Source organism: Canis aureus, chromosome 18 (genome assembly GCF_053574225.1).
Source record: "Canis aureus isolate CA01 chromosome 18, VMU_Caureus_v.1.0, whole genome shotgun sequence".
Lineage (NCBI taxonomy): Eukaryota > Metazoa > Chordata > Mammalia > Carnivora > Canidae > Canis > Canis aureus.
Genome location: NC_135628.1, coordinates 7198604 through 7224217, shown reverse-complemented (window position 1 = coordinate 7224217; position 25614 = coordinate 7198604). Strand labels below are relative to the sequence as shown.

The 25614-nt window shown below is 34.1% G+C and overlaps 1 protein-coding gene across 25 annotated transcripts in view; it reads left to right on the top strand.

The window, feature by feature from the left end:
* The window catches only part of FOXP2 (forkhead box P2), a 555034-nt gene that overhangs the window by 431862 nt on the left and 97558 nt on the right, over positions 1–25614 (top strand). For 20 of the 25 annotated variants that reach the window (XM_077856082.1, XM_077856075.1, XM_077856072.1 and 17 more), the window contains one exon: positions 3039–3113. The exons of the other annotated variants lie outside the window; for them this stretch is intronic. In XM_077856082.1, coding sequence (XP_077712208.1) covers positions 3039–3113 — 75 coding nt within the window. The remainder of the gene's footprint in view (positions 1–3038; positions 3114–25614) is intronic. 25 annotated transcript variants of the gene reach the window in all.

The following is a 25614-nucleotide window of genomic DNA, read 5'->3' as shown; positions in this document are numbered from 1 at the left end:
GGGCCAAAATCAAGAGTTGGTCACTTAACCAACTGAAATATCCGGGTGCCCCAGTAAACTTTAAGACCAAATTAGCTTTCCGTTTTCATAAATCTTGCTTTGTAACTCTGTTTTTATTGCTTGCTCAACTCTTTTGATTGTTTAAACGTCATATATTTTATAATTTTGCATGCAAAATGACACGGGCAAAAAGGTCACTGTGAGTCCTCAGTGTGGGGCGGTTCATATCTCTTTTGTCCCTAAGGATAAACTAATTTTTAATGTGCTTCATTTCTGTCTGTGTTAACAAAAAGGATTTGGCATTGTCTTGGTTATTCAAAGTTTCTGATTTGAGTGTTTTGGTTAGTCAGAGTTTCTGATTAATAAAAATATGACATTATGATTTTACAAAATCAAAAAAATAATGAAAATTGGGGCACTTGGGTGGCTCAGTCAGTTGAGCATCAGACTCTTGATTTTGGCTCAGGTCATGATCACAAGGTCCTGAGATTGAGCCTCACATCAGGCTCTGCACTCAACGGAGAGTCTCCTTAAGATTCTTTCCCTCTCTCTCTGTTCCTCTACCCTTCCTCCCCTGCTTTCTCTCTCTCTTTAAAATAAGTAAACAAATATTTTTAAAAATACAAAATATTTAAAATATACTCTGCACAATGAGAACATATATTTTAACGATTCTGAAGGTCTTTCAGAATCTTGCTTTATGTTAAAGTTTTTCTCATTGTTTATCAGTTGAAATCATATTTGGAAAATGAGAAGCAATTAAAGAAACTATATTTGGATTATATTTAGATTTATTGAAATTATAGTTCTAAGTCACTTGAGCTAAGAATGGAGAACATTCTTTCTCAACATGAAGCTCCAGGCTACTTTCATCCCACAGCTCCTATCTGTAGAGAAATGCAGTGAAAAATCTCCTTCTTATAATGAAATACTTCTGATATCCTTAAATGGTACCTACACCATTTTATTCCATAGCATCTTTTGTGTATTTTTGTCACTGTGATTGTACATTGTCTGGAAATTTCCTGTTTGTATATTCCTCGAATGCTGAGACTTAACACTTCTCTGTATCCTCCCTTCTGACCCTATAATTTGAGATGGCTAATCTTCATCACTCCAATATGTTGTGTAGTATACTGGTAACACAAATTACAATATTTTACTTAATTTGGGTGTTCTTGAAAGAATCTAGGGTGATGTTGTTTATTTATGGAGTTTAGTTTTTAGTATTACATGTAAATAGTGTCATGGCACTTTTGGAGTTCTGGTGATGCTCATTTATTTTTGGTCTTATGTAGATGAGTGTTGATCTGAGGATTTTTTTTGTGAGGTAGTTCATTGCTATGGTAGAGAGTAGCATTTCATTTTTTTAGGATGCTTCTGACCTTGTTAAATAGCAGTCCAAAAATCGTGTGGCTTGTTTTGATTTTAACCAAAGTTACAGCTGCCTAGCTGTAAAGCAGTCAGTTTCTCTTATTATGACTAGTTCTTCAACTTGTACTGTTTTAAATTGCCTGCAATTAGCATATTTCAACCTTATTTTTAGGTTTAAATTGCAGTGTGAGAGTGTACTCTCCTCTTAGCTAATTAGTGCTATCAAGGAACAGTAGGTTACCTCATTAGTACCATGTGCATTTAATTAAAGAAGAGAAAATTGGAGTTAACCTCATAGTTAATATTTTCACAGAGTGCTACAATGCCAACACCTTCAATTGGAGTCACACCCCTGTGTATCTAATTATGCACTGGTGCCAAATAAGGTTAGCAAGGGTACTACAAGGCTGTTGACAAAATAATTTAGATGAAAACGTGTTTGTTGGATTCTGACAGTAAAATATAACTTGAACGTTTTTTTTGTTTTTGTTTTTTTTTTTTTTTCCCCCGTAGTCCTCATCTGCCAGTATCAGGTAACATACTTCTTCATAGGAAACGAATGGCAAGACTATTTTGGAAGCCATTTTTCCTATTTGAATTAATCTTGCTCTTATCTTGCAGAAAATGGCATGTAGCCATGTAAAGCATATACAATCCGTTTCTTAAACAGAGACCCTGAACTTCAGAGATGTATTTGAAAAGAATTATTTATAAGATGTAATATTTACATGCATCAAACCACTACAAATACTCCCTGACACCCCTACCACATCCATCCTTGCTTTTCTTCTTTTCTGATATAATTTCCCTTGTGTATCTTATGAATGGGGATCATCCTTTCATATCATACATGAAGTCTAAGGATGTGTTGTCACATGGTCTATTCAAATGCAGTGTAATCCTTTTGCCCTTCAGACAAAATCTTTGAAATGTCTAATGCTACTTAAGTAAAAAATGACATTCCATGTCATTTATCAATAAATAATCACTTTGCTTTTACAGATGAAAATGCAAACTATACAGTTGAGTATATAGAGTAGTTCTCAATGCAAGTGGCACAATTCAACAGGTTTTAATAGAGATGATAGAGTTTGGCTCCATAGTCTTAAATATATATTTAATGGCAATATTTGTGTTATAGTAATGCATGGCCAGGGCAGTTTAGTTAAAGAAACTCTTGTGATTATTCTCACATTTCACGTCAAGACAGGACTTATGTTCACTTGTATTGGTTATAGTTGAGTACAGGTCAATAGCTTTTTCAAAAAGAGGTAATTAAAGTGTTAAGGACAAATACCATCCCATACTCTAAAATCATAGCACCATTTAAATTTATAGGAGTATTCATTAACGTTGGCCATAATTTTAGCTCAGAAATGGGAAGTGAGATTCCTGAGTCAAGATCATGGTAGACCATGAAATTTTTTGGTTAGTGGTTAATTCATTATGTTCAAATATTCAACTTTGCATCTGCCAAGTTATTTTTATTTTTTATATCTCTACTGTTAATAACCGTGACACAAAGGCGGAATAGTCTCATCTATGTTCACCTATCAAGATGATAATCCAAAAAAAATTTTTTAATGAAAATGTACATTATTAGTATAAGGCTTAAGACTGGGAGGGAAAAAAAGCCAACTCCTGATTCTCTTTGTTTAATCTAGGAATTGCTTCCAGAAACAAAATTATGTGTCTGTGGCCACTCTTCTGGTGATGGGCATCCTCACAACACATTTGCAGTAAGTTACACTGGGCAATTAGAAATTCAGCTACTAAGCACAAAACCATAGACTCAGTACCACAGAGTAGATTATCTGTGATTTTCTATTAGCCACTCCCTTTCACTGATACAGATAATCAGAGATGATTAATGTTAAGATACCAATGTAATTAGTTGGTTCTCTGTTACTTCTTGTATTCTCTCTTCAATTATATTTCATCATATAGACACTTCACTGTTTCTGTGAGTTGATGGCATTAAGATTTACCTGAAATATATAAAGGCAAATGGTTGACTCACTACTACACTTTACTTAAGCTTTTAGGAATCGTTTGATGACATAGTGTTGACATGCAAAAAAATATGTAGAGATTACAAATAGATACAATACATATATACATATTTTAGGGGAAAGTTGCTGTTCTGTGTCTTGCAAGTTACCATATAAATATTCCAAGGCCTTTTCTTTTTAAATACATTCTGTCACTAGAGTATAATTTGTCTCTTTAGACTATAATATTCAATGAAAATTGCTTTCATGACCCAATTCACATACCAGTTAGCCTTGGAAATGAATTACAACCCTGAAGTGGCCATTCAGGAATTTTTAAATAGAGCAACTTCATGTTTCCATTTAGCATGGATACTAACTGTATTCTTAAGGAATCTCTAACTATGTAAGTCATATATTTTCACATATAGAATTTTTGTTTATTTCCTTAAGAATTGAGGTAATTATTTAGTTTTCATGGACTAGAGTGTTCCTAAATTGGTCACTCAAAATTTGTTTAAGACTCTATACATAATATTTCCTAATTTATAATTGATAGAACACACCACAGTTAAGACTTTTATAAATAAGTAGTATCTTTCTGAATAAAGAAGAAATTTCTAATTCCATACCTTGGTTTAAAAAAAGAAAGGCTTTTCTCAATAAAAATAGAGTCAAATTAAGATGGAATGCTATCTGTGGAAAATATATAACCAAAGTATTTTTTAAAATGTTGGATCCAAACGAAAATAGTAGAAACAACATACCATATACTATTTTATGGAAATAGTGAACGCAGAGGATTAGTAATGAATTTTGTACATTAAAACCAGTTTTGCAATGACGTGAAGTTATCTAGTTTGGTTTTCATTCATTTTAATCCTAAAGTGTTTACCCCTCCTGAGTTTCTTGGTAATAATAATATCTGAAAAAAATACTAAAAAAAAAATAAACAAATATTAAAACCAGTGATATGTTTGCTGAAATGATATAAATTTATGGGAAGGACAAAGCTAATTTTATTTTCTAAGTATTTGCTCTATATTTTCAAGGAAGATAAATTTAAGATAAACTTCAAAAATAACTGTATACTTTAACTTATTAATAAAGATTCATCCAAAAATATATTTTAAGAAAATAGTGCATTAAAAATGGAAAAGGCAATATTTCTACTTGGTAATACTTTTTCCTAAAATAATCCCAATGGAAAAAATTGTTTTCATTAGACTGAAGAGTGAGCTGCCTAGACTACTAATATGTGTTTGTTCTTTATCTAAAACTACTTATATCATTTAAAAAAAATCTCTATTCTACTGATGTAAGAATAAATCTATAGCATCAGATATTTATATTTTCACTGACATGTTTTCAGAATAAAAACAAACCACAGAGAAATTAAATGACCTACCAGAGGCCATTTAATTCCTCATTGGCAAGGCTGAATTTATAACCCAAGTCTGTGATCATCAGTGTATTGGTCTTTCCAAGAATATACCACGTTGTTCATACTTACCTTGAAGGTTCTGTTGGATAGAAGTCCGAGGCTGTTCCATGTGTCAAGACTGTCGTTAGTATCTAAGACAGAAAGACAACCAGGATGAATTAGTGAGGTCTGCTGTGGCTGATAGGGAGAAGGAGTATAGAAGTGCATAGACCCGTTATTTGCCATCCCTATGGTGCCCCAAACTTAATACTTCAAATTAGTCACTGAGTGACTCTGCAAATAATGCTTTCCTTTCACAAGAAAACACTAAATATTAAGTAGGTGCTTAGTTTCTTTTATTGACTACATTAGATATAACCTTCCTGCAAGCAAAAATGGCTACATAGTGGGATTTTAAATCAAGATGTAAACTAAAACAAATAATATCTATTATTCATAGTTGACAATGTCTATGCAACGGATATAGCTTTCCTTTGGTATTTAGTAAATTCCGTAAATACCAATACTCTGGGGTGTTACTCAACCAAGTTCTGGAGCACTGTGAGATACCTGGTGTGCTAAAAGGGCCCTAAAGCCAGCCATGTTCCTTTATAACCCATTTAATTGAAATGTCTAATAAATTGTAAAATTACTGTAATATTTCTAAAATGTTTAAGAGATCATACATTCCTATCAGTGGATTAATTTAATACCACACATATTACTTCCATGGTTGATCAGCCTTCACAAATAAAAAGCCAAAACTTTCAGGCAAATGTTCCAAATTGGCAAATTAAATTACTTTCTACTCCATCCCCTTAACTTCAAAAATAAAAACCCTACAAATTTATTAAAAAGCTGGAAATAAATTGCCATAGATTTCAGAGAAAAGCCACTTGCAATTACCAAAGGTAGGTTAAAGCTCAAATTACCTTAAAGAAATAAGTAATATTACATATTCGATATTAAAGTGATGGCAGAAGCTTTCCAGCATACCATCCTCTTCCAAGCATTTTTTCTATCCAGTTCTCAACAAAAAATGTAATAAAAATATATTTCAAAGAAGCATTTTCTGGTGTTTTGGTATCCAAGTAGCCATCAGACATTAGCCGTCATCTGAGAATTGTGCTTCTTTATTAGCACATTATTAAACAGTAGTGATATTATTATAATCCACTAATAGATTATATTTATTGTGCCTCTACTAATTTATTGCAATACTGGGTAGTAAGTGTGCTCTCTTATACAATCTCTACCTGAAAATTATAATCTTAAATTCTATCTACCTATTGTATTTAAAAGAAATGTTTGGTTTCTATAGGTTGTATGTTTAACATTCTAAGAATAACAGCATAAAATTCTATTGTAACTTTGAATTTTATAGGGAAAAGTATTAAGTTCTGGCTTTAAAGGAAAGAGTAGGAGAGTAAGAGAACTTAGCCTAATTGTGAAAGATTGTTTTTCAATACATCCTTTTCGCAGTTTTTTTTTTTCAAATGGTATATATTTGACTCCAATCTAGAAAAATCTTCACATACTTCACTTTTCTTTCAAATGTTAGTAATAAGATAGTTGCCTTTTTTCCCCTCCTAATATATCAAACAGCTTTATGACTGCCTGTCTAGATCCTGAATTTGTCTCCCTACCGCACAGTAGTAACCCAAGTTCACTCCCCAATAACCAGACCTTGTTGACACCTCATCTGTCTGAATGGCCTCATTAACACCTACCTGCAGATAATCTTATTGTTAGCCTTGCCTACAGGTTTTTACACTTAAGTGAATACTATTTTACATAGGACTCTGCCTGTTAGCTCCAAGTGCTAAGGCAATTAAGTTGAATGCTTAGAGTCTTTGTCTTTGGGGTATTATTTTCAAAACATTTAGCATTGGGTCAAATGAATATTTTGATCAATAAAACTTGTTGGACCTATAAAACCAAAAATGATACTTGCTGGTCTTGGCCTAGTTGGTTTATATCCATTTAAATTAAATTGCCTTGACCACATTGAATCTGTCCTCCTACAGATCTTTATTCTATTGAGATTGCCTCCTGAATGTTTCATTTCTGTGAGAATTGTGGATTGGAGGAAATAAGGGAAAGAGGAGAGTGATAGTTTTTAAGAATATCTTATTTTTTATCCAAATTCACCTCTCTTCTTAGTCTTTACATGTATTTTACCCTGAAGCAAATAATCTGTCCCATGGCTCTTGAATCAGCTTTCTAAATCAATTATTGGACAAATTACTTATCTTTTTTGGTTTCATGCTCTCAATCTGTAAAATTAGGATAATAAGATCTACCTCATAGGGTGGTAATGGGGATTAAATTTTATAACTGAAAAGTGTTTAGCATGATGACTAGCACATAAGAAGTATGCAATAGATACTCAAGTCAGTAGCTCTAGGAGCATCGATATCCTCTTGGTTGGACTAAAGAGGTGATTCTGTTTGATGTAAATTTAAGTTCATATTTGGTATTGACACTAAATAAGAAGCACTAGGCATTGTACCTTGAATCATGACTAAGACAGATGGAAATGTTCCTTAATGAGAAGGAAGTCTTTATATTCATTAAGTTAAACACTGACTTAGTCACAAAAATCAGTGTTATCCAGATGTTTTCCAGTTCGTTTAGTGGAAGATAGCTAAGTAGAAGACAAAGAATCATTCCTCACTAGATCTAAATGATGTCCTTCTGGCAGCCAAGGAAAACCATTGCCAAAGAGTGCCAAAGAGTATACCATCGTATAATCCTAACTGTTAGTATCCAGCTAGAGCACACAAAGATACACAGTTAGGGATACATGAGGCACTGCCAGATTACCTCCAGTATTTTCTTCCTTCCCTACTATAAATTTATTAGCACAGATGAGTCAAGAGTTAAAGATAAATTATGACTGACTGGTAGTATTGACAGTTTTAACTAGCATGCTGGAGACAGTTAACCAGGGATAACATTGTGGTAACCTTTTTTAGAGTCCTTCCTATAAACCCTATATCATGAGATTTAACTCTTCATTATTCGTGTAAAGTTGTAGTAATGTGAACTTGAATTTATTATGAAGCACTACAAATTAGATTTGTTAACTCTGTTCATTTTGAATGGTTTTTATTTGAGGTCCTTTGGTATGAAATAAGACTTAAGATAACCAAAGATTTCAAACCCTTACTCTACATCTGGTTTTGTTAATTCTATAAAGTTATAATATAGTGATCATGTCTAGGGCTACTGTTAAAAAACTTGCATATTCTTCATCAGAAATAGATTAAAGGTTTCTTTTTTTGAAACCTTGGCTGACATTTGTATGCAACTTCTTGATTAATCTTTTTCCTTCCAAGTGTAATTCAAAATATTAATAACTGTCTTTACACACCTCACTCAGCTGGGATGTAGCTCCCTAAGCTCAGTTCATTCTAGACACCTCTCCTGAGTGATTGCCTCTCACCTTCTATTTTATTGCAGTATTTGAGATTGCAATGAATTCTCTTGATGTTGGTTCCAAGAAGGACCAGTAGCAGAGCTTTTTCAATGGAGGCTTCTCTTTGAAATTTATAATGAATAATTTACTCCCCTTGATGATTCACCAAAGCATTAGTATGGCAGAAATCAGGGGCTGATGAAAGGATTATTTATTTAGTTATCTGGTTTTGTTGTTGTTAATATATTTTTCATCAAATAAATTGATACACACACTAGAATATGTATGTGGCAATAATGTGAATTTATGGTGCCCATTCAGATAGACTGTATTTTTCCTTTCACATTTTAAAGTTATTTGTAATGAGCTATTAGCGTAGTCTCTACAAATATGAAATATAATCTGCACTAACTTCCAAGAGTTCACTCTATAGTTCTCACATATTTCTAAAGACTTATAAAATGTATATTCCATATTTATTATTTGTATTTCTGTTCCTTGTATATTTCTACATCATCTTATTTTAGCATAATAACCACAAGGCACAAAAAAAACAAATCACCCTTGCGTATAAATCTTCATGACTCATGAGTGTGCGCGCACACACACACATATGTATATGTACATATACATATCTAAATGGCCAATTATGTAAAAGAATGTGTGTGTGTGTTTATTGAGTTCTATATGCAATTCGCTTTTGTCCTCTTCTTTTTTGAAGTTAAATTTTTTATGTTTGTAATTGTCATTAGCCCAATGAGTCATTTGTTATGCATAAGATTAACAAATTATAGACATCAAATTTTTATCACTGGCACCATTCATGCAGCAGTGTATTTGCTTCAGAAATATGTCTAAATAACTGGATTTTTCGTGTAATTTTAATACATAGGATGTCATGTTAAGCAGCATATAATTCCCAGTGACATTAAGACTTAAACCTAAAACTGCATGCTCTACTCTAAATCTTTATTCAGTGGAGTTCAGAAAGCTTACATTATCAGAGCTCTGGCTTGCCATAATCATACAGGGATTCATGCAACTGAGATGAAATTGCACAGGCTTACTTCCAATTAATCATATTCTTTATCATAATGATGATTCTGGCACAAGTAAATTCACCTTAATGGTAAGATAAAGAGTAAAGTCTTACACCAAGTTAAAGATTTCAAGATGGAACTTCTGTCATAGTTAACATGAAGAAACAACATGAAATGCGAAGGCTCTTGCAGTAATGTTCCCAAGCCCTTTTCTCTGCAGTGGTGATTACCATTCCAGCACATGTTCCTCCTGTTTTCTCTTAAGAGAGATAATATGAGATATTTTGTAATATTGGCAGAAGCAATCTATCTCTCAAATCCAAAATAGTTAGAACATCCCACCCCAGATTACATCGGTTGTATATTTAATATTTTCAGAGTAACAGTATAATGCCTTAATTTTAATTTAGAATTTTATGTAAAATATTTAGTCTGGCTAAAACAGGTGATCTAGGAATAAGAGACCTTAAGAGTTCTCACTTAAGTACTATTAAGTAAGAGTATCTTAAGAGATAGTACGCTGAAGGGAAAGGTATCAGGTAACTATCAGATAAATTCTCATTATATTAAGCATGATTCATAAATTCACATGTGATTGTGTAATTTTAGGGGGCAAGAGTGTTAACAAAATTATGTCATTAAAATTTGATAAAACAAGCTTTGATTTTCCTAAAGCATCGTATATATGCATACCTAGCAAAATTTTTTCTGATGAATAATTAATACAAAGTTGAAATAAAGAAACAAAATGATATGAGTAACAAGGAACATTGCTGTTTTATCTCTATTTCTCCCTAAATTCTTACTCCCTGTAAGTTGCATATCTCATATACTCACTTAAGGCTGGAAAATATATATAGTTTTTGTGTGCCTGCCTGTCTCTTTATATATGATCTGAGTAGTTACTTTGCTGTAGTAGAAGGGTTGTGCCCTGTTACTGCATTGCCAAAATAAAGAGAAGGGGATGTGTACTTCACATGTATTTCCATCCTCTCTGGACTGATAGGATATTATAGCTAAAAGGAGCCTTTATGTTTCATCTAATTCAAATACTTTATTTTACAGTTGAGAAAACAGTGATAAAGAATCTAATATCTCTCCATTATTCATGGAATTCAAAGGGGAGCTACTGATGACCTGATCATTCTTCAGGCTTAAGCCATGGTTCATATGTATTAATTCTGGCCGATTGTATATGTTCACTTTAGTTCTATATATAAGGAAATCACTCTGTTATTCCAAATGTTGCTAATCGTGTTTACCTGTGAAAATATTTTTTTTAAAAAAAACAGATAGATTTTATGATAATTTTTTAAATTACCAGACATATTACTTGACTACTTGCAGTTTGGTGAGAACACTTTTAAGGTCTCAGTCAGATCTATGAGACAGTTTTATTTACAGGTTGAGATTTTAGAAAAGAAAAATCCAAGGATCTTCAGTGATTCCCCCAGAACATTGTGTAGTGAATCATGAAATCCAAGACTGTTGGTTTATTGCTTACATTCTTTAATTAGGATTTCAGCTAGTAAAAAGACATGAAATCCTTACGTTGGTGTACAGGGCATTCCAAAGTTAGTTCCTAAGTTTTAAAGGAATAAACTTAATGGTTAACAAAATCTTAATTCTTTACAATTATTTTATCTTCATTAGACTACACATCCAACCAAGATGCTCTGTAAAGATGACCTCAGAGATACCCCCCTAGTTTTCTAGATCATTTGTTTTCTCTCAGGTAAATATTATGTCTTAACAGTTGAGAAAAGGTGATTAGTGGGTCTGTTTTGCCATCCTGATCTTAAAGTACAAATAAAAAAAGACAAAATAATACTTTAAGTATGATATTGAAATATCAAATATTTAAATAAGTAAAGCTCAGAATGGTTGCCTCAGTTCATCAGACTAAAATGTTAAGTCTATAACATACAACTTGGATCCTGTAAAATGTATTCATAGCACTTGTAAATTGACTACTTAAAGCCATAGAAATGAGTACAAGGTTTGAATTCTTCATAATGGAGACGTTATGGTTCTAGAAAAGTTTTAAAAGTACTGGAACAATCAGTTCCATCATTCTAAATTAATAATTTTTAAATTGATATCATCAAAAGATAAATAACTATTCCTATTATTCTTTCTTGTAACTTGTACATAGTCTTCAATGATTGCCCACTGTCTACTGGGTAAAGCTTTTATAAGCCTTAGCCTTACAGTCACGTGCTTCCCCAAAACTGTATTTTTCCTTCTCAGACTTATCCCCTATTATTCCATAAACAAAAATGTTGGGTCCTGACTGATATACCTACATGTATGTCCCAAACATACGATATTTCTTTTTTTCTGTTCCTGTTCTTGTGTTATTATCATTTTGTATCATCCTCCCTGTTCTTTTCTGCTTATCAAATTCTACTGATTATAAAAACCCAGTTCAGTACTATCCCACATGAATGCTTTTTCACTAATGCAACCCACATTGATTAATCCCTTTTTGGTCTTATCCAATCCACATTTTGGAATTATTCTTAGCCCTCCGATACAATTCCATTCAACACATACTCACTAAACACATACTATATATAACTCACAATGATGTGAAAATTTTCAGTAAAATAATGAGTAATCACCTAGAGCTGAGAAGTGGAGACCATAAGGATGGGAAATATGTAATTTAGGACTCAAGAACAAGCAAGTCGAAAAGACAGATTTAATCATTGTACTGAGGAATTAGAGACAGGTAGATGGAAGAGATTTACTTGAGGTAAAGTTTTGTAAAACAAAATTCATCACACTAGAAGTGTAGAGAATATTCTAGGCATTGGGGACAGAATAAGCAAAGTTACAAAAAGAGAAAAGGATAGGTGGTTTTCCAAGTAGAGCCTAGTGTATTGTATCTGAGGAATTGGAGAATGTTAAGGGAAAAGTTGGCATATGTAGTCTTTAAATATAGGACCAAGGGCAAAATTTGAATTTTTAAATGACTTTTTAGAAGAACATTAAATATTCTGTAAGATTTTGAGCAAGGGAGTAAATGTAACATAACCAGACTATCCTATTTAAAGATATCCTTAGGAACATTAGGAAGAAGTGATTTAACTAGAAAAATATTGGAGTCTGTGTGTCTAGGTTAAAGGATGCTGTCCAAAATGCTGATGATGATAATGATGATGATGATAATAATAATAATAATAATAATAATAATAATAATAATAATAATTTTAACTAGAAGAAGGACAGGGCAAGACAGACTGAAGGGAGAATACAGTTGCAAAACGTATGTTGATAATTAGAGAAACAGAAAAAATTCTGTGCCTGGATATTTGTATTTGTGTTTGTATTTGGTGACCACTAGAACACAGAAAGAACAGTAGGTTCGATGGAGGCCGAAGGAAGTTGGAAGTGATAAAAGTTGTTTGAGAAGTATATTTGCATTGCCAGTGGGATATCCATGTTCAGCAGGCAGTTAGAGATGATGAATTTTTGGAAGTCATACCATATGCAGGGGACCAGAGTCCATTATTTTGAAGTAGACGGTGAAGAGGAAGACAACCACAGAGAAGTCACAAGCCATGACATTGGATAAGGGAAAAAAGAACCAGTAAAGGATGTGAATCCATAAAACAGCAGAGAACCAGGAGCCAGCAGGCAAAGGACACTAGAAAACATTTTTAACAAGCTAAGAGGTTTTTAAAAACATTCTACAGACCGGAGGATGGTTTTAAAATGAAGATGAGACATGAAGCAAGCTCTAGATTTGGCAAGAGCATTTTCAACAGAACACAGTCAATGGCAGTGACTTGCATGGTAACTGAAGGAGTTTATGTAGAGGTGACAAGTTGTATGTATACATTGGTCCTTCGAGGAAAATGGTGATTAAAAGGGAGATGATCGGATGAGGGCTTGAGAGGGAGCAGGACTAAGGAAAGGTCTTGAGAGGAGGAGACAGTGAGATGCAAAGATTAAAAGTGAAAGAAAGGGAAGAGTAGAGAGTTGAAACAAGGAAAGAAAGATGATGGGAGGAGAGTGCTGGCATCCAGGGCACAGGTGGTGGTCGTTCTTTAAAGGAAATAGAAACCTACTTTCATCACAATTGGATGGAAATTGGAAGATTAGTAAACTCGTAGCTGGGTTATTACCTCTCTTATTTGTTAAATCTCTTTATGCCTTGTGATTGGCACTGTGTCGGTCTCCTTCATGTCACGACGTCTACATTTGAACTTCATGCCATCTTTTAGGGAGTCCCTGATTCTAAGACAAACTATGAAAGAAGGAAAGGGTACATACTCATGGGTTGTTAAAATTTTCTAATTATGATAGCTTTACTCTGACCGTATTTGTCATACGTTATGGTATCATTAGCCAAAAGAATAACTACTTACTAGAGTTTAAACTTAGCAGTGATTTTTCTCAGAAGAGACTAATAGCATAGTCACAATATGAGTGTTCTTTCCTTTCTCTCAGAAATTTAAGATGGATTAATATACATCTGAAGAACATTAATTATTTTATGAAACATTTAAATACATGAAGATTTTGAACTTTTTAAATAATTGGTTAATTTTTTTGTAATTAATAAAATAAGCCTGTCACTTTTCAGAAAAACCTTTTAGTGAAAGCAACCAGAATGAAATATATGCAGAAATATTATGATAGTCTTTTTTTCCTACTGTATTGACAGTATTAAATTTTAAGAACAACCCAATAGCTCAACCACTGAAATTGCCCTTAGACATACATTTAATTGCTTAATTCTGCGCTTTGTACTACACAATTTGGATACGAAGTTATGACAGAGTAACATTTCCTTAAACAAAAAATCTTGGGGATCCCTGGGTGGCGCAGCGGTTTGGCGCCTGCCTTTGGCCCAGGGCGCGATCCTGGAGACCCAGGATCGAATCCCACATCAGGCTCCCGGTGCATGGAGCCTGCTTCTCCCTCTGCCTATGTCTCTGCCTCTCTCTCTCTCTCTCTGTGACTATCATAAATAAATAAAAATTAAAAAAAAATTTAAAAAAACAAACAAACAAAAAAAAAAAAAAAACAAAAAATCTTCTCTCCTTTTCGTTCATAAAATCAGAATTAAAGTGTAAGGAAAACTAAGAAAGAGACAAATAAGGACCTTGCTTTTGGAGGCTTTTAGTGCCCCTGTGTTTCTACTTTACAAAGTAGACCTTAAACAGTAGAATTTCAGGAATTGGTGATAAACAATTGGAAATGTAATCTCCCCAAGTGGTCCCAACACTACTGACGAAGAAGTTCCTATAACATTGTTACTGAAAATAATTCCTTTTAACATGCTTACAAAAACATTTTTTTTTAATTTTTCAGTCCTCTGCTAAGCAAAGTTATTGAAGCTCTCCAAACTGAAATTGTTTTTCTGTTTTGTGTTTACTGGGACTTTGGTGAAAGTATCAACTATGTCAGGTTTTATGAAACAAAATCAGAGTGTGGTCTCTTTGGCAGAAACCCACCCTTTAAGGCATAACAATACTTTGCAGTAGCTTTGTTTTAAGATTTATTTATTTTATTTGAGAGAGAAAGAGCATGAGTGTGTGAGCAGAGGTGAGGAGAGAGAGAGGGGGAGAGAAGCATGCTCCCCACTGAGGGGGGAGTCCCATGGGGCTCCCTCTCACAACCCTGAGATCATCACCTGAACTGAAACCAAGAGTCGGATGCTCAACTCACTGCACCACCCATGCATCCCTGCGGCAGTTTTTATTATAGCTATTTACGTATTTTTTTCTGTTGAAGAAACTGAGATTAACTGAGAAGTAAAATTATCTAGGGTCACGTTTTAGCAAATGATTAAGTCAGGATTCAAATTCAGATCTAACTCCAAGATCTCTCCTTTATGTTATACCACCTGTGGCTTTTCCTGGGAGTTTTCATTACTTCCCTACAAACATTTAGAAGGAAGCTTCCTTCCCCCTCCCGCGCAGGAGAAGAGTGTCTGAATATTTGAGTGCTATTAGCTGCCTTGAACACTTTGACTTGCTTTTCTCCACCTCCTGCAAACCAGGGACTTTTCAGCTCCACCCACTTCAGACAAGAACACAAAAAAGTTGACAATCACCAGGCACTGTTCCAACTCACGCTCTCAAAATTTGATTGTTGTTTTTCTTTTTTTTCAATTCTGACAATTTTCTATATTTCTTCTATTAGTTTACATTTTCTTATCTTTCTTGAACCAACACTTTACTCTCATTAAATCTTCTATTCTCATTAAATCTCTTCTGTTTGACAGTTGAAACACTTATTTGGCATTCCTGAATCTGTGCTGTTTTTCTAAGATCTCCCCCTCCTGCCATGTCTTTTTATTCCCCATTTTTAACTGACTCTCAAAAATAGTCAAAATATTCACTCTGCCCTAAATTATGCCCAACCCTTTCCCACCTCTGTGCCTTTGACCACTCAAGTCTCTCTGTCCTCTCTGCTCCCTGGGGTGAAAGAGTGCACAGAGTCCAAATTATATCCTGGCTAAGGCAGTCTCAGCTTGCTATCGTAATATTGCGATGAAATGGAAAGCGGCTTCCAGCTTTTTCCTCTTCTGGATTCTGATTACTTTGGAGCAAATAATTTAATTTTTCTGTGCTATATAGCGAGAAATGCGTGAAAGTGCTCTTAGCACAGTGTCTTGGCATATAGTGAGGACTTTAAAGAGTAAACTCCTTTTGTTTTGCTTTTGTGGAATTTTGTGGAGTTTTTTGTCATTTACACTGCTTGATATGAACTCTTCATAGAAACAGGCATGAAGTACCATTTTTAGTGAAAACATAATGGTAAGCAATATTCAGTATTTTTTCCCTCCAACTTTAACTTCTGATGGTAGTTTTTCTTACTGATGAAGAAGAATTTGTGAAGTGTGTAGATATTATTGGAAATAGACATTAAAGAATGCAGTTTTTTTTAAGTTTACTAGCTTTTTTTAAGGTTTTACTTTATTTATTTATTTATTTATTTATTTATTTATTTATTTGGAGGAGAGAAAGTGAGAGAGAAAATGAATGGCGAGAGAAGGGAGAGGGAGAAGCAGACTCCCCTCTGAGCAGGGAGCCTGAGCCTGGCCACAGGCCTGGATCCCAGGACTCTGCTCCCAGGACTCTGCTCAGCGCCCTAGTTTACTAGCCTTTAAATCAGCGTTCTGAACTGAGGTAAGCCATCTGGCCAGTTTTCTGAGTCTCAACCCCAAGCAAGAGATTTATTATTTTTCAGTGTGTATCTACCAACTGCTCCAGATGATTCTGAGGATTAGTCAAGAGTAGGAAACTTATTTAAGAGCCTCTCCACATAATGTGTTCTATGAGCCAGCAGCATCACCTGGGAATTTGTTAGAAATGCAGACTCTCAGGCCCCACACCAGACCTCCTGAATCACAGTCTGCATTTTAACAAGATCCTTAGCTAATTTATACATTCGCTGAGGATTAAGAAGCACTGTTCTAAAGCACAACTATTAGAAAATGAATGTCCCGTTATTTATATGTTATATATATAAACAAAGTGCTATAAGATAGTGTGCAGATGCGTTTATGATTTTTTTAAGAGAGAGAGGAGGGGGAGGGGTAGAAGGAGAGGGAAAGAGAATCCTTGCCCAGTGCTGAGTCCTATGCTGGGCTTGATCTCTCAACCCTGAGATCATGACCTGAGCCGAAATCAAAAGTCAGATGCTTAACCAACTGAGCCACCTAGGTGCCCCAGATGCATTTATAATTTAAAGAAATATTTGGGATCCTTATGGCTTGCTATATATAATGTATAATACAATAATTAAAAGTCTGGGGAAAACAATGTTATGCTCTGTGATTATATTTAACAGTATTAGATATTTATTTTACTGTTTTGTATGCATGTGGGAAAGACAAAACTGTCTGCACAAACCAGTTGTGTTGAATAAATTGAGTCTAAAAGTAAGATTATTTCGGTAATATAATACTTTTGGAATTTTGTCTACAAAATGCTATAAATTTGCTTGACTGAATTCACCTGGACTTGTGACATCGGATAGATACGGTGGTTAATCTGAAGGTCTACATATGTTATGATGTTAAAAAATTTGTATATCACTTAATATCAGATACGTCCTGTAAGCATTTCAGGAATAAAAAGATTGTTTGTGGGATATAGGAAGGATAAAGAGATTTACTGTAGTGTGGGCTATTGGAAGTATTTTTAGTGATATTTACTCTTCTATGAAGATTCCATTTATAAATACCTTATTATCATTTGTTAAATTAAATGACACTATACAGAATGCTTGATGACTTTAATTCATACATTAAATATGCACATATATTTTAACAATATTTGCATCTTATAATACATTTAATAATGACTTGTCATAGTGCTACTCATTAACCATTTCTTTGACTGTATTTAATATTTTTAAAATAAAGTGCTTCCATATGTTATATCAATTTAAATTATTTGTTTCTTAATCCTAGAATGGTGATATATGTCAGTATTTGATTGCATGTATTTCCATTTTAACTGAGATTTTGGAAGAAAGCTTCCCCCATTTGAAATATATCAGGATGTCGAGATTCCAAACAACATAGCTCATGTTCTTATTTTTCTACATGTGCTTAAGTATATTTCTAACAACATATTGCTTCCTATAAACAATTTTTCTTGAATTAGCACAAAATTTCTTGCTATTCAATGTACTTATAAATCATAGTTCATACTAGTAAAAGCAGTTTTTGTAACAAAGTATTATTAAAGCCTAATTAATCACCAATATTTAAATGCTGAGTTTAGTACGTATTCATTATTTAAGTCATAATAAAAAATTAGATTTTTCATTATTCTCAGTAAGTTCTAGGTATAATTGTTCAAACGAGCCAACTGTTAAACACACAAAGCCATAGTATTTCTTAAAATTGTGGCTAATTCAGTTTGGGTTACATGGATTGTTAGTATTTTCAACATGTGAATAAAATACTTGAAAAAAGGCATAGCCAAGGGTAGAAACTCAGAAGTATTCCCTAAACCTGAATAGGAAGAGAAAATGAGGGCAGCCCGGGTGGCTCAGCAGTTAAGCGCCACCTTCGGCCCAGGGTGTGGTCGAGGTCCCAGGATCGAGTCCGGCATCAGGCTCCCTGCATGGAGCCTGCCTCTCTCTCTGCTTATCTCTCTCTCTCTCTCTCTCACTCACAAAGAAATAAAATCTTAAAAAAAAAGAAAGAGAAAATGATTTTCTTACTAGTTATCTAACAGTTCTAATTACTAGTTATCTCAAAATTCAAATTAGCTGCTAATTTTAAATTGCTGAATGTGAGATAACAAAATCCATCATTTCTTATTGATGATCCTGAAGTTCTCATCCTCATTTTAAAGTGTATAATAGTTTTTTAAAAATCATCCAGTTTAGAACCACCTAGTCTGAGCCCCGTAGTTGAATTAGATTTTTTAAAAAATATCTTAAAGGAATTAAATAATCCCTGCACAATATTTTAAAAGTATATATGAAATGGTCAAACCCATAAAGAAAGGTCTCTTCTCCCCCAGAATAAAATGCCTTTTTTAGTTTTATACTTTCTTTTCTTTTTTCTTTTTTTCTTTCCTTTTGTGTTTGTTTTTGTTTTTGTTTTGGGGGTGGGGGGGTTTCGCCCTTGAATATAGAAAGTAAAACACTCAAGAAAATTACAAGTCGTATTTTCCCCAAGACTTTTGCTCTCTGGGATCTGAAGGAAATTGCTTTTCTGTAACATTTGTCAATAAACAGGTGGTTACTGTTTTAGATTTGTCATTAGAAAAATTCCCAATCATATCGAATATATGCTAGTCGACGTGCCTGTTCATGAAGTGAAGAGAGCCCTGAATATTTCTCTTAAGCAGGACATTTTGGCTTGGCTCTCTCTGTACACAAACTTAAACTGAATTCAAGCAACGTCGGTTTTGCCTGCAAGTAATTGGTTCTTTCCTCTGAACTTCTGTAGCAATTTTATGTGGACCATACTGCTTCTATTTCTTGATTTATCAAGTATGGGTAAAATATGTTGACTCCTTGCTATAAAGATTAGAAATTTAGTAATTTTTTTACCACCTACAATTTTTGCTAATTGTATTATTTTGAGCTCTTCTGTAGTTATCTTAATTACTCAAATAAATTTAAATATCTATTTTTTCTTTATTGATTCTTTGCTAAAAATGATGGCTCTTAAAAAAAAAAACAGCTAACAGACTACTTTTTTTTTAAGATTTTATTTTTGTTTATAATGAGAGACAGAGAGAGGCAGAGACCCAGACAGAGGAAGAAGCAGACTCCCTTCATAGAGCTCAATGCAGGACTCGATCCCAGGACTCCGGGATCATGACCTGAGCCAAAAGACAGACGCTCAACCATTGAGCCAGCCAGGCATCCCACTAGCAGACTATTTTTATTTTATTTTATGGGGCCAATAAATATTTCTGAAGATACAAATTAGAAGATTCTTAAAACTTTCCTCTGTTCTCTGAATCGTCAGTTTTCTCTCTCGAGACATGTTTAAATATTTATTAAACTTTTTCATTTTTTAATACTATTTGGTTGTCTTCAAATGCCTGATGTTTTTAGTTGTTGGTTCAACATATGAATGAAAGCTGATTAATAATAGGATTAGCAGCTGGGGCCATTTTTTGCACAGTTGCGTAGGTTTCAGCAGTAGACTTCTCCCTTACATGGGAGTGTGTTGGCTGTTGGCAGGCCGGCTTCCCTTTAGGACTGAGTGAACCAATTGCCACTATTGCCAAAGTAAAGACAGTGTTACTTTGGCATGATGGACTTAACTTGTAAGTCTATAATTGAAACTGGGGGGAAAAGAAAAGAAACTGGGAGTTATCTCTAAGCTCTGCTCTGCTTATGTTTTGCATTCCTACACCCATATTGGGTATTTTCTCTAGAAAAATGGCTTGTTTTCTTAGACTAATAATGCACTCCTCACTTTATCCTGAGGGCAAAAGCCATTTGTCTGAGAAGTCCTGCTCTAAGGCTGATAGAGGATGTGGAAGGCGAAGCTGTTTCAAAGGCCTGCCCATTGTTGAAGGTGGATTTTAATCAACTTCCTGGATGATTGTACCATGGCCCACCCTTGCCCTTCATGTTCTGTGAGAAATAAGAATTTACTTCTGATATTTTGGATTCCTTTTTTCCATATATCTGTTTGTCAATCTATACCTTTTCATCTACTTACTTTCTACCTGGTTTCTCAAACTTTCTGGTCTTCAGCTTTTTCTTTTCTTTTCTTTTCTTTTCTTTTCTTTTCTTTTCTTTTCTTTTCTTTTCTTTTCTTTTTTTTTCTTTTCTTTTTTCTTTCTTTTCTTTTTCTTTTTTTTCTCACCAGCACTGATACAATTTTGTTATTTTTAAAACTAAGGCAGAGAAGGGATGTAGACTTGAGTGCTTATGCTATTACACTATAGTATAATACCATATAGGCAACAGATATTTATGTACCTGTTCATGTTACAAAATGCCATCTAATGGGCTCTGATACCACATTCCCCTATCTACAGAGCAGAATGTGCTGTGGCTTACAGATTTGCAAAATCCCTTGTGGAACACAAATGTTACTTGTTACTCATTTAATTCATATAGTTCAGGTAGTTTTGACTCCTCCTCAAAACAATAGAAGTTTCTTTTTTCCTCCCTTAGTATTAAAAATATAACCCAAAGAATTCTGCCTACAAAGTCAGGCCATCATGAAAATTTAAATCCATGATCTTAACCAAATTCGGGAGGGAAGAGCTTTGCTGTTTTAATGTGTACTATAGTAACCCCTATAGCCTGCTGTTTCTTGGACATGACTCTCCTAACTATGGATGAAGACCAGAAAGCCCCTCACAGGGTTATACTGATGCAGGCTTTCCCCTGCTGCCTGTGGGCTGCCAAGGGGGGTACTGTGTGGACTTTCTAAGTGCTTTCCTACGGTGGTGCTTCTTATGTGCAGATCTATGCAGAGAACCGTTAGATCCATTTATGAATTTTGTGGGCTTTTCTTGCCCTAAAAGTCTTTGGCAACAGAAATGTTGAACAATTATTTGTTGGAATATGATGAGGGCGGTCATTTATGTTTGGCTACCTAGGAGGAAGAGGATAAGCTAGCATCTAGGGAGAAGCGGATGAGGGGTAGAGAAATGTGTGTTCTTTTTGTGGTCATGCAGGATATGTCCAAGAGGACAAAGGGGAAAATTCAAACAATCAAATTTAAATAGAGCACAGTTATTTTGTTTTTAATAAATGATACTATGATCATACTACGTAGTTCCTCGTGAGAAATCATAAACCCTGAAATCTCAAGCAACAAAAGAAACTTTCTAATTAATTCAGGGCTCTTTTTCTTCCAAAAATATTTTACTATTAATACAGTGACTTTTTTTTTTTTCAAAATGCTTTATATTCTCAAACCAGTGTAGTAGTCATCTTCTTCCCACATATCTCAAAGATTTCCTAAAAATACTGCTTTAAGGATGCCTGGGTGGTTCAGTCGGCTAAGCATCCAACTCTTGATTTTGGCTCAAGTCATGACCTCAGTCACGAGATCTTGCCCCGTGTGGGGCTCTAAGCTGAGCTGCACTGGGTATGGAGCTCATGGTATGCTTAAGATTCTCTCCCTCCCTCTCTCTCTCTGTCCCTCTCCTCCCCCTTCTCATGTTCACGCTCTTGCTCTCAAAAAAAAAAACAAAAACAAAAACAAAAAAACAAACAAAAAACCTGTTTTATATCCAGTACTTTCCAAACTTAGAGTACATTAAATTCCATTATACCTACTACCTTCTATGTGTGGGCCAGACATTGGACACTGATAAACTTGACAACTATAGCACATTCACTCAAACCACCTAACGGGTTAGGAAGGTTTTTAAATGATTGATTTACTGAATTTGTTACACTATTAGTGTTATTCTATATTGATCAATACAATTAGCCCTTGGACACTGGTGTTACATTTTTTGCAAATTGTTTATGGGTAGTCACTTTAAGATTATCTGCACTATAATTTTTGGTAATATGATTACAAAAAGTTTGAAAAAATTACGGTAGCGATTATTGTACTTAACTACCTCGTAGTGAATTATGTTCATTTATTTTTTCAGTGGAAGCTACATGGGGATTTTTTTTTCAGAGTATGGTCTCCAACCAGCTGAGAATTCATTGTTGGAATCCGTTCATGGGTCTGTCATGTACTACATATATGTCCTGTACTACATATATACTACATATACCTCAGGAAAGACATCTTATGTTTTGAGCATGGGTCTTCATCTGTAAGATGGGGATAGCCACTCCTGAACTGACTCACCACGTTGTGAATCATGGTCCCAGAAGGTGTACACAGGGTTCCTTCCACCTTGGTTATTGATAGGCGCTCTCTTGCACAGCCTACAAGTTGCTCAGGAGGCCATGTGTTTCTCCCATGCATTCTCCGCAGCCCTGCCCATAGAGTGTTTTACAGTGATAAGTATATTTTGTATCTGCACTGTCCAACAAAGAAAACCCTAGCCATCTGTGGCTATTGAACACTTGAAATATGGCTAGTGTGATTGAGGAGCTGTTTACTTTTACATAATTTTAATTTATTTAAACTTAAATAACCATATGTGTCTAGTGTCTACCTTTTTGAACCACATGGGGAGAAGATAGAAGTAGCTGAGATGCTATTATAGTGTTTCTTAAAAACAGATATAAAGAGTTACTTACTGTGAGATTTGAATCAAATAGTTTAGATGGTAAAACGTCTCCCTACATTTAAATAAATACTTTCCAAATTTAAGTTATGATACGTGAAATAGCACTTTTTACATTTTTTGTGACATTCTTGGTGTAGACATTGCTTAGAGACATTGTCTTCATTATTTATGCAATTCTAAAAATTTCCATATGAATTCTTTCAGTAATATTTTTATTTTTATTATTTTGAGTTCATGTTTAGCTCTGTGCTTATCTAGATCACTAGAATCACTAGATCACTAGAATTGATCTAGTTGAATTTGATTTGATTTGATTTTTAAAAAATATTTTCTGTATTTGAGAGGGCAAGAGCGAGAGAGAGTACGAGCAAGGGGGAGAGGTTAAGCAGATTCCCCGCAGAACAGGGAGTCCCACTCGGAGGCCCAATCCCAGGGTCCTGGGATCATGACATGAGCCAAAGACAGTCGCTTAAATGACTGACCCATCCAGGGGCCCCTCCTTAATTTGATTTTAAATGAAATACATACCATAAGAAATAAGAGTTCCCACAGACATAAAGCCTTTTTTATGGGAATACTTTTTTTTAAGGAAATACAAATGGTTATTCTTAATTTATATTGCCCTCTTTGCCTCTCAAGAGATAGCATCACTCCCCATGTCTATTGAACCTATCATGTTCTGTTTTCTTTACGGATCTATTTTAATCCAAATCTGTAAATATTGCCCTCCTCCATTAGCCTTTCTTCTCTAGATTTACTTTCAAGTAGTGGTAATAGTCTGTAACTACTTTTAACCTGTCCCTTTGGACTATTAAGGATTCTACATTTAAGGATATATTGTTTTAGAACAATAGATATTACAATAATAAAAGTACAAGTAACATATCTAAGAAGATGAAAGTAATGCAACATTCTATTATGTTAAAAATTGGCATCTTTTGACACTAGCTTGATATTTCTGTGAATGTCCATTCAGCTCAAGTGGTTTCTTCAAATAATGAGTTAGCTCTCATCTATCCTTGCAACAAATTGAGTCACCAAATTCAGCTTTGTGGACTGAATGATAAAACATTTGAGGGTCATCTTAGCTGTTCTTTGTTTTTATTGTCTTTGGTTTTGATCACTGGGTTATAAATACCTGAATTTGTCTAGTTCCTTGGACTCTGTATCAGTAAATTCTGTAAGGTTAGAATACTGACTAGTAAAAATCAGAGATTTGAATTTTAGGTGAAAACACTTCAAACATTTTTTTCAAAGAATTTTTATGCATCTTTGAAAAACTTCAGTTTTGAGAAGTAGAAAATAAAGATAAGCAAAAAGAAAAAAAACACAGTTTTTAGTCCAGAAAAAGTTCCAAACTGTTTGTGTATGTGTTTGTATTCATAAAATTTTTATTTTATTTTTTATGTTGCAGTCATCAAAGAATTGCTGGGTCAAAATGTAAACATGTTTTTGGTACACTCTCCCAGCCAGAAAGTTAGTACCAATTTACAAAACAACCAGCTAGCTGGCCCTTAGCTTACTTTCATATGAATATCCCCATTTCTTCATTTCTTTGGCAAAACTGAAGATTATCTTTTTTTCCATCATCCCTAATATGACTGACCAAAAAATTATTTCTTATCATTGTGTTAATTTGAATTTTCTTGATTATTAAAGAAGTTACATAGTTTAGTTACATACTTACAGACTATTTGTACGTCTCTAGATAAGTCAAACGTGGTAATGTGCATTTTGAATATTCACATATAAAGTATTTCCCCAAATTATCTGGCCTCAGACCTCCTTTCATGAAGAGTATCTTTTCTCCTATAACTCATTTTCAGGAAACATTGTTCTACACTATGTAATATTGTATTAAATTTCCAGAATCTTTATCAAGAATTCAACAAGCAATCAAATACAGTAGATTGTAGTGAAGCAGGTTGCAATGCAATTAGATTCCATTCTTCATTATTTATATGATGCTTAAAAAGTATAGGCACTAAATAAATCTTAATCAGTTGATTGACCCGTTAAACACTGGCAAGTCACGTCTTTAAATATTAGGAAGGTCTTCACTTAAATATATCTAAAAAGTTTCCATGTGCATTTTGGAAGCATTGCTATTGGGGGAAGTTGTAAGTACCTATTTTATGAAATAAATATCTTTCAGAAAACTGAAGATACAAGGAAATACATTTCAAAAAATAAATAACACAGCTGGTTAATTGTTTTATGTCAAAACATGACCTGTTTTAGCAATGTTATTAACATGCATTCTCCATTTACCAGCCTATTTCTAACACTTAAATAATTTCTACAAAAGTCCGCTGTAGAATGAATTATATAGAATGTGAACTCTTTTAAGCAAAAAGAAATCCCACGTCTACATATTAACTCTGCTAAGTGGCTTGTGGAGTTAATGCAAAGTTCAGTTTAGGCAAATCATCTACATTGGGCTGCCCACCCCACCGTCACCCCAACCCCCAACCCCCAACTTAATTAGTCTGTCAATCACAATTAGTATTGTTATACATGTTTCACAGCTGCCTGCGCAGTGCTTTGTTTCAGCCAAGTTGAGCAAATGGATGGCAGATCGAGTGTCCTGTTGAGCAGGGAAAGATAACTATGTTGAGTATTCTCATTTTGAAGCTCTTCCATTGTTTTATAACATATACATAAAGCAAATGAGCCAAGGATACTAAATAAATAAAAAGTT